A 10,283-nucleotide genomic window follows, 5' to 3' on the forward strand; every position below is an offset into this window, starting at 1 on the left:
TGTGATTGTCAGCATCATTCCTCCAGTCTTCAGTGTCACATGATCTTCACAAATCAGAATAATATGATGATTTATTATCAGAGTTGTGCTGCTGAAACTGTGATACTTCTTTCAGGATTCTTTGATGAATGAAATGTTAAAAAGAAGAGCATTTATTTAAAATAGAAGTCTTTTCTAACAATAAACAATATAGTTCAAAAGTTTATAACTCTTTTAGGATGTATTAAATTGATAAGAAGTGAAATCAAAGATTAATATTGTTAGAAGAGATTTATATTTTGAATAAACGCTGTTGTTTAAAAAAATATATATACATTGAAGAATCCGGAAAAAAGTATCGCAGATTCCAAAATAATATTTGGCATCACAACTATTAATAATTCTAATAGTAAATCATCATATTAGACTGATTTCTGAAGATCATGTGACACTGAAGACTGGAGGAATGATGCTGAAAATACAGCTGCACATCACAGAAATAAATTATATTTTAAAGGATATTAAAATATAAACCATTATTTTATATATTTTATTTTGATAATTTTGAATTATTACTGAAATACAACCTTTTTTTGTATCAAACAGTTCATTGAACAATAATAAATGAATTACCTGAAGCTGACAATGAAGTAAATGTATAATAATTAGCAAAGATGATTAATTTAGCGCTGTAAACGCGCGTGTGAGGGGCGGAGACGCGCCGCGGAGCGTCAGACGCGCGTGAGGACCAAACACAGCAGAACTGTAGGAAACTTCACTCCTCTTATTATTTCTCTTTTACTATAGCGATTTATTTTTAGATACGTGGTCTGAGTCTTTCATAGAGTTGTAGAGTTATTAGAGAAATAGAGTTATTTTTTACATTCTGTTGTGAATTCTTTCCTTTTTAAGTTTAAGAGTTGCGATCTGCGTTATGTTTCTGTAATGACTTGCGTAAATAACGTAGTGCAGGATTCATAGTATGTACGGTTTTAACGTGACCGGTTATTCACTGTTGCTTCAGCACGGCAGACCCGCCGCGCGCTCTCACTCAGGTGCAGTGTTTATTTGCAAGAGAAAGTGCGTGATGAAGTAAGTTACTTCAATATATATTGTTAATTACCTAGATAATTACAGTGTACCACGATCGTGTTAACTTTAACAGTGTTTATGATGTTATTGATGTTATTGATGTTTAGCGATCTTTTTGAGTGTAATTTGATCCTGTTTAACGAGCGGTTTAGCCCGCTAGCATCGCAGCGTGCATTGTTCATGTTTACAATTTTATTACATTGAAGTGACATTTCATGGTGATAATACCTTCCAGCAGCTATTATTACTAACTTCTGTATTAATGATACATTCTCATTTCTATATATATTTTATATTTCGATGTTTGTAATTTTACTAAGCAGACTATTCTCACAGATATATTGCTGATACATTTCTCAGTTAATATTCTATATATCAGCGCATTTCACAGTTGTTTATTATAGAGTTTGTTATATGTTGAGTTATTGGTAATATGTGAACAATGAGTATTTATATCTGTTGTTTTATTTATTTCAGAAACTACCTCAAATACACTAACATGTGTGTTAGGTCACATCTTGTGCAATAAATCATCAAATAAATATGATGACTCCGACTCCTTGACAAGAGTTCTGCAGCGGTCAATAAATATTAACCAGCATTCAGTGGGGCAATCCCCAACATTGGTCCTTCGAGCCGGATCTATTGACTACTGCAGTGATGTCATTGAAAGAGCAAGCCACTTCTCTCCCTCAAACTGAGACGTCAGACAGACCCTCACGGCATCGTCGCACACCCAGGCATCTGGAAGAGTATCATGTTGACTATGGCCATCACCGACCTGCTCTCTCCTCCCCACCCACAGAAGAGGTGCAAGTGGAGCAGAGAAGAGCAGCAGCCGCAGTGGGCCTAGCTAGTCAGTCACGAACAGTCTCCAGACAAGGTGAGCATCCAGACACAAGCTCCATGGATTTGTTGAGCATGAGTTCATTGAGGAAAATGTTGAAGACTATTTCTGACAAAGAGAAGGATGAGGCTGCTGATATGGCTGCACTTCACAGTAAACTTCAACAATATGAAAAACGTGACATTGACATTGAGCTACCTACCCAAGGATGTGTGAGTGACATGCAAAAGAATGCAAGTAAATCTCCTGCGGAGGCTGAGGATTTTAACTCTGGATTTGTTCCAATATGTCCAGTCAGTTCAATCCCCTTGTATTCACCAGTATCTTCTGGAACTATACCTACTGTTTCACACCAACAACAACCTGCTACAAGAGCAGAGACTGTGCCACCACTGTTTACGAAGCAGTCCCCCATTTATGATGCTGGAAAGGCTTTTCAACCTCAAGTGCAGCCACCTTTTATGGCACCTAAGCCAGTCTACCAGCACCTTAATGCAGTTTATGGCCATTTGACAGGGTCACCTTCACAACAGCAGTTTACTGCTCTGCCTACAGCAAGTTTTGCGACTCCTCATTATACTCTTATGACTCCAGCAGCATCAGTCTCTCAAACCCAGCCTAGAGTTCCAGTTATGACACTAAATCCTCCTGCCTTTAATACCCCCTCTCTGCAGCCATTTAATAAAGCACTGAATCCAACTGAATACTTTGTGCCTCAACGCCCTTTGCATGCTGCCCCACAACCAAAGATTCCTGATTTTGTGAATGACAATGAAAGGGAATTTGCTAACCTGAAGTTAGCACTGGACAACCTTCTTGAACCACATGCAGAGCTAGATGAGAAATACAAGTACCATATTTTGCTGGAGCACCTCAAATTGCCTGAAGCACAGATGATTGGCCAGTCTTGTCGCCATCATTTGTACCCATATTCAGCAGCTATGCAAGCCCTTCAGTTGCAATATGGTCAACCACACCAACTGGCTCAGAGCGAAATAGCAGCAATCCTCACAGCCCCAGAGGTCAAACCAAATGATGCTCACAGCTTCCAGAGTTTCGCTCTTCGTGTACACCTCTTAGTGAGTATGCTTTTGTCGTTGGAGGGTACCAGAGGGATGGAGTTGAACTGTTGTTCACATGTAGATCGTTTACTCAGTAAGCTGCCCAAGTACTTAAGAGATGGCTTCATAGAGTTTCTCCAGCTGAGAGGGAAGCTAAACTCCCCAAGTATTAACCCGTACAACCTACAAGACTTTGCTGGATGGCTCCAAGTCAAGGCTCAGCAACAGCGACTTTCCAGTAGGTTAGTGCAACGTTACTAGTATGAAAGAGCACCCAGTAGTTCAAAGGAGAAGAATGCAGCTAAATCGAAAAGCCAAAGTACAACCTTGTATCATGGTGTATCACCCACAGAGACTAAACCATCCTCCAGTTCTAAGGTGTCTTGGAAAAGAACATCACCCAAAGTTATCTGCCTATTCTGTGGCAGCAAAGATCACTACATCACTCGATGCAGTAGTATCAGAGAGCAGCCTGTTGCTGAACTTTGCAAGTGGATTTCGGAGGAAAAGCGCTGCTGGAAATGTGCTCATTCCCATGCCCCCGAGACCTGTAATCTAAAGAAAGCCTGCAGTGACTGTGGTGGTATTCACCTTCAAGTGCTTCATGGCGTGGCCCAAAGTTATACAACTAACACAGCATCAGCTAACTCTGAGAGCCGTATCTACCTCTTACCATCCATTGCATCAGGCAGAGTCCTTCTGAAGGTGGTACCAGTGCTGCTACATCACAGATCAAAGACATTTGAGACTTATGCTATACTGGATGATGGAGCACAGCGCACCATGATCCTGCCCACTGCTGTCCAGCAACTGCAGCTGAAAGGCGAACCTGAGACTCTAGCCCTTCGTACCGTCCGACCAGACACTACTCACCTCAGTGGCACAAAAGTCACCTTTGAAATCTCTCCGAGAAATAACCCAGAGAAACGTTATCAGGTGTTAGGAGCATTTACAGCTTCTGGTCTTGATCTGGTAGAACAAACATACCCAGTTCAGGCTCTTCGGAGACGGTATGCACATCTAAGGGGAGTTCCACTACAGCCATTTCACAAAGTGCATCCGCTTGTACTCATTGGTTCGGACCAAGTTCATCTCATTACAGCCAAAGAGCCAATTCGTCAAGGCACCAAAGGGGGTCCAGTAGCAGTCCATACAGCTCTTGGGTGGGCTCTCCAAGGAGCAGTAATGGGTACCACAGACCAGGCACCAGTGCAGCAATGTTTCTTTATCTCCACAGCTCACACAGATGATCTTCTCTACAGAAATGTGGAAAGGTTATGGCAATTGGACGTATTGCCCTTCGCAATGAGAAGCTGGTGGTCCGGTCCAGACAAGATAACGAGGCTATGCAGCTGCTTGAGTCTCAAACGCAGCAAGTCAGTGTACAGGGTGTACAACGTTATGCCACCCCACTTCTGTGGAAGACAGGTGCCCTTAAGCTCAAGGGATCTATGCAATCTGTTCTTGCAAACCTAAGAAGTACTGAAAGGAGACTCCAGAAAGACCATGTGAAGGCCTCAATCTACTCAGGAGAGATTGCTAAACTCATTGAAGCAGATTATGTAGCCAAACTGAACCAAAGGGAAGCAGCCCAGGCAGAAGAATCATGGTACCTGCCCCACCATCTGGTGAGCCATAACAATAAACCACGACTGGTTTTTAACTGTTCATTCAAACACCAGGGTCTTTCTCTTAACAATCAACTCCTGCCTGGCCCTGCTCTTGGACCATCACTGTTGGGCGTCCTTCTGAGATTCAGAGAGCATCATGTGGCTGTAAGTGCAGATATTAAGGGCATGTTCCATCAGGTTCGTCTCCTACCAAAGGACAGACCCTTTCTCCGTTTCATTTGGAGAGACCTGCAGAGAGAGAACCCTCCAGATGTATATGAATGGCAGGTCCTACCATTTGGTACAACAAGCAGTCCATGCTGTGCCATCTTCGCTCTGCAACATCATGCTCATAATTCTGAAGCCGAATATCCAGGGTTACAAGAAATAGTACACCGGAGCTTCTATGTGGACAATTGTCTCACAAGCTTTCGTACTATTGCTACAGCCAAACAAAAAGAGGATCAACTATGCAGCATGTTAGCAAAAGGAGGATTCGACCTCAGACAGTGGGCTAGTAGTCACCCAGCCGTGATTGCTCATCTTCCTACTGAAGCCCGCTCCTCCGCTACAGAGCAGTGGTTGGTCCAAACCCATGTTGAACCAATGGAGCCTACATTGGGGCTTCGTTGGAACTGCGCAACTGATAGCCTTGGCTATCATTACCGGCCTATTGAGCATGCAGCCCTGACAATGAGAACAGCCTACCAGGTGCTGGCATCTCAGTATGATCCATTGGGGTTTATACTACCATTTACCACAAGGGCTAAGGTAATCCGAGATACAGGAGCTAACTGATCACAGATCATGGAGGTACGTGAATACACAGGACAACCCCGCTGACGACATAACACGAGGGAAATCACTCCAAAGTCTGGCTGAGCCTAGTCGCTGGAGTCAAGGACCTCCATTCTTGAAACAAAACGAAGAACACTGGCCTAAAAAACCTGAACTCACCCAGTCAGAGGGAGTATCCGAATTAAAAGGACTTCCAAGCTACTGCCTAATAGCATTTGACATTGTCTCCAACCTCCCTGATTCTACCCAGTTCAAATCATGGTGTGAATTAGTAGAAGCAACTCGACGGGCCTGTCATGGGGCGGCCACATCGGATTGTGCTTCCAGTGAGCCTATAACAAGCAAAGAGGCAGAATCTGTCCTGATAAGAGCATGCCAACTCCAGAGCTTTCCTGAAGAAGTTGCTGCCCTCAAGGCAAAGAAACCAGTTCCTGCACACAGCCGATTAGTCAGTCTTGCTCCAGAATGGGATCCACTGAAAAACATGATAAGAGTTGGAGGCAGATTAAGAAGGTTAGCAAACTCAGACCCAGAACAAATCCACCCAATTGTGCTGGACTCCAGACACACAATAACGAAGCTCCTTATCAAAGAATTTGATAAGCGTCTGTTACATCCAGGAGCAGAAAGAGTCTACGCTGAAATAAGGAGACAGTACTGGATTCTTAGAGGGCGTCAGGCCATAAAGTACCATCAGCTACACTGTCTGTCCTGTCAGCGATGGAGAGCTCAGCCAAAGGTCCCACAGATGGCAGATTTGCCACCAGAACGCCTCTGATTGCTCTGTCCACCTTTCCACTCAACTGCTTTGGCCCATACCTGGTCAAAATTGGGAGAAGAAATGAGAAACGCTGGGGACTAATCTTCAAATGTCTTACAACTAAGGCAGTACACATTGAGCTCCTCAATTCAATGGATGTAGATGCCTTCCTTCTTGCGCTCCGCCGGTTCATAGCCAGAAGAGGTAAACCACACGAGATCCGTTCGGATTGTGGCACCAATTTCCGGGGAGCTGACAGAGAATTACGGGAAGCTTTCTCAATTATGGAGCCAGAACTCAAAGTTCAGCTTTCAGACTATCAAATTAGCTTCATGTTCAATCCACCTAGTGCTCCACACTTTGGCGGAATATGGGAGCGTGAAGTCCGTTCCATAAAGAATGCTCTCCAGGTGGCTCTCGGAACGCAAGCTGTCACAGAAGATGTTCTGTCCACAGTCCTAGTGGAAGTAGAAGGGATCCTCAATTCGAAACCATTAGGATATGCCTCATCAGATGTTGCTGACATGGATCCGATTACTCCTAATATTCTCCTTATGGGGCGGCGGGATGCATCGCTGCCTCAGGTGGCATACGCTCCAGGAGACATGGGGCGGCGGCGATGGCGGCACTGTCAGAACATGGTGGACCAGTTCTGGATTCACTTCACTAGAAACTACTTGCCTACGCTCCAGACCCGACAGAAGTGGCATAAGGCTTCAAAGAACCTGGAAGTTGACTCTGTCGTACTGATTGTGGATCCGCAGCTCCCAAGAGCTCAGTGGCCCATAGGCAGAGTTCGAAAGACATTGCCCAGTAGTGATGGATGTGTGCGGACTGCTGAAATCGTCGTTAATGGTAAAGTTTACACCAGACCAGTTGCCCGCCTGATAGAGTTACCTGCTTTAGAAGGTAATACCAAAGACATTTAGAGAATTCCCTTTATTACCCATTTGCTGCTCAAATGTGGGGGCGGCTGTTGTGAATTCTTTCCTTTTTAAGTTTAAGAGTTGCGATCTGCGTTATGTTTCAGTAATGACTTGCGTAAATAACGTAGTGCAGGATTCATAGTATGTACGGTTGTAACGTGACCGGTTATTCACTGTTGCTTCAGCACGGCAGACCCGCCGCGCGCTCTCACTCAGGTGCAGTGTTTATGTGCAAGAGAAAGTGCGTGATGAAGTAAGTTACTTCAATATATATTGTTAATTACCTAGATAATTACAGTGTACCACGATCGTGTTAACTTTAACAGTGTTTATGATGTTATTGATGTTATTGATGTTTAGCGATCTTTTTGAGTGTAATTTGATCCTGTTTAACGAGCGGTTTAGCCCGCTAGCATCGCAGCGTGCATTGTTCATGTTTACAATTTTATTACATTGAAGTGACATTTCATGGTGATAATACCTTCCAGCAGCTATTATTACTAACTTCTGTATTAATGATACATTCTCATTTCTATATATATTTTATATTTCGATGTTTGTAATTTTACTAAGCAGACTATTCTCACAGATATATTGCTGATACATTTCTCAGTTAATATTCTATATATCAGCGCATTTCACAGTTGTTTATTATAGAGTTTGTTATATGTTGAGTTATTGGTAATATGTGAACAATGAGTATTTATATCTGTTGTTTTATTTATTTCAGAAACTACCTCAAATACACTAACATGTGTGTTAGGTCACATCTTGTGCAATAAATCATCAAATAAATATGATGACTCCGACTCCTTGACAAGAGTTCTGCAGCGGTCAATAAATATTAACCAGCATTCAGTGGGGCAATCCCCAACAAAAAGGGAAAACTGGGAAACACCAAGGCATGTCAATTCAGCAAGGGGAAATAACTGCCAAGACCTTCTTTAATGCAGCTCTGAAATGAATTGTATTATATTTAAAAAACAAAAAAAAAAAGGGTAAATTTTAATGGTAAAATACATTATATAAGTTTTGTTTAAAACATGAACTAAGGTTTATTTTTTACACCAGAGATAGATCGAGTTTATTAGTTCTTTATGTATTTCAAGGTAATGGTGAGGTGAAAATACGCTGATTGATTTATTAGTTGCTGCGACCAATATGATCCGGTAATGTCACGTCCTCATAACGTGCCACTGTAACGTCGCCACGACGGATATGGGAATCACAAAGTTACGTCGCTGGAACGTTATTTGGGACTTCGCTGCAATGAATATGATCTTGGTCCAGTTATGTCTACAAGAGCTGGGCGGCACTTCGGAGCCTGTTCGCGACTCCGTTGATTCAGATCGGGACTTAGGAGCCTGTTCGCGACTCGGTTGATTCAGATCGGCACTTCGGAGTCTGTTCGCGACTCGGTTGATTCAGATCGGCACTTCGGAGTCTGTTCGCGACTCGGTTGATTCAGATCGGCACCTCGGAGCCTGTTTGAGGTTTTTTTTTTTTTTTTTTTTTTTATTCAAATCTGGACATCAAAGCAGGAAGTGTTTGTCAAACAGTTAATTGGTGATAAATGAATATTTGGACTTGAGGCTTTTTTTTTTTTTTTTTTTAACCTATCGATTCAGCATGTACATGGACCCACACACAAAGGTGGACACCCTCTAGCCTTAATCATCAGTAGGGCTCTAAACTTTTCATCCATTGTTATTAAGGACGTAGTGTCACGGATAGCAAGAGGCGAAGTGCAATGATAGCAAATGCAATGAGTTTGCATCCTTCTTTTCTGAGAAGATTATCAATATCAGGAAGGCGATTAGCACATTCTCAAGTAATGCAGAGGTCAGACAGATTCAGCCACAATATCAAAAAGATACTATGTACTACGAACTGATTGCACTATATTTTCACTTTTTTTTTTTTAAATGTAAAATAATTTTGTAACTGTTGTTAAATTCATTTTAATTAAGTACATTTTTTTTAATTGTTTTATTTTTGTTATAATTTTTCGTTATGATTATTTTACCTTTTATGTAAAGCACTTTGAATTACCATTGTGTATGAAATGTGCTATATAATTAAACTTGCCTTGCCTAGTGTGTTAGTGGGCTTATATATATATATATATATATATATATATATATATATATATATATATATATACAGTATTGTTCAAAATAATAGCAGTACAATGTGACTAACCAGAATAATCAAGGTTTTTAGTATATTTTTTATTGCTACGTGGCAAACAAGTTACCAGTAGGTTCAGTAGATTGTCAGAAAACAAATGAGACCCAGCATTCATGATATGCACGCTCTTAAGGCTGTGCAATTGGGCAATTAGTTGAAAGGGGTGTGTTCAAAAAAATAGCAGTGTCTACCTTTGACTGTACAAACTCAAAACTATTTTGTACAAACATTTTTTTTTCTGGGATTTAGCAATCCTGTGAATCACTAAACTAATATTTAGTTGTATGACCACAGTTTTTTAAAACTGCTTGACATCTGTGTGGCATGGAGTCAACCAACTTGTGGCACCTCTCAGCTGTTATTCCACTCCATGATTCTTTAACAACATTCCACAATTCATTCACATTTCTTGGTTTTGCTTCAGAAACAGCATTTTTGATATCACCCCACAAGTTCTCAATTGGATTAAGGTCTGGAGAATGGGCTGGCCACTCCATAACATTAATTTTGTTGGTTTGGAACCAAGACTTTGCCCGTTTACTAGTGTGTTTTGGGTCATTGTCTTGTTGAAACAACCATTTCAAGGGCATGTCCTCTTCAGCATAGGGTAACATGAGTTCTTCAAGTATTTTAACATATGCAAACTGATCCATGATCCCTGGTATGCGATAAATAGGCCCAACACCATAGTAGGAGAAACATGCCCATATCATGATGCTTGCACCTCCATGCTTCACTGTCTTCACTGTGTACTGTGGCTTGAATTCAGAGTTTGGGGGTCATCTCACAAACTGCCTGTGGCCCTTGGACCCAAAAAGAACAATTTTACTCTCATCAGTCCACAAAATGTTCCTCCATTTCTCTTTAGGCCAGTTGATGTGTTCTTTGGCAAATTGTAACCTCTTCTGCACATGCCTTTTTTTTAACAGAGGGACTTTGCGGGGGATTCTTGAAAATAGATTAGCTTCACACAGACGTCTTCTAACTGTCACAGTACTTACAGGTAACTCCAGACTGTCT

The 10,283-nt window shown here is 41.7% G+C and overlaps 1 protein-coding gene across 1 annotated transcript; it reads left to right on the top strand.

The window, feature by feature from the left end:
* The first annotated feature begins 6,006 nt into the window (after positions 1 to 6,006).
* On the top strand, positions 6,007 to 7,943 carry LOC113109206 (uncharacterized). The gene is made up of 2 exons (XM_026272864.1): positions 6,007 to 7,326; positions 7,804 to 7,943. The coding sequence occupies exon 1, from the start codon at positions 6,108 to 6,110 to the stop codon at positions 7,074 to 7,076; it is 969 nt and encodes a 322-aa protein (XP_026128649.1). The 5' UTR covers positions 6,007 to 6,107; the 3' UTR covers positions 7,077 to 7,326; positions 7,804 to 7,943.
* The last annotated feature ends 2,340 nt before the right edge of the window (positions 7,944 to 10,283 follow it).

Source organism: Carassius auratus, chromosome 9, assembly GCF_003368295.1.
Source record: "Carassius auratus strain Wakin chromosome 9, ASM336829v1, whole genome shotgun sequence".
NCBI classification, from domain to species: Eukaryota; Metazoa; Chordata; class Actinopteri; order Cypriniformes; family Cyprinidae; genus Carassius; species Carassius auratus.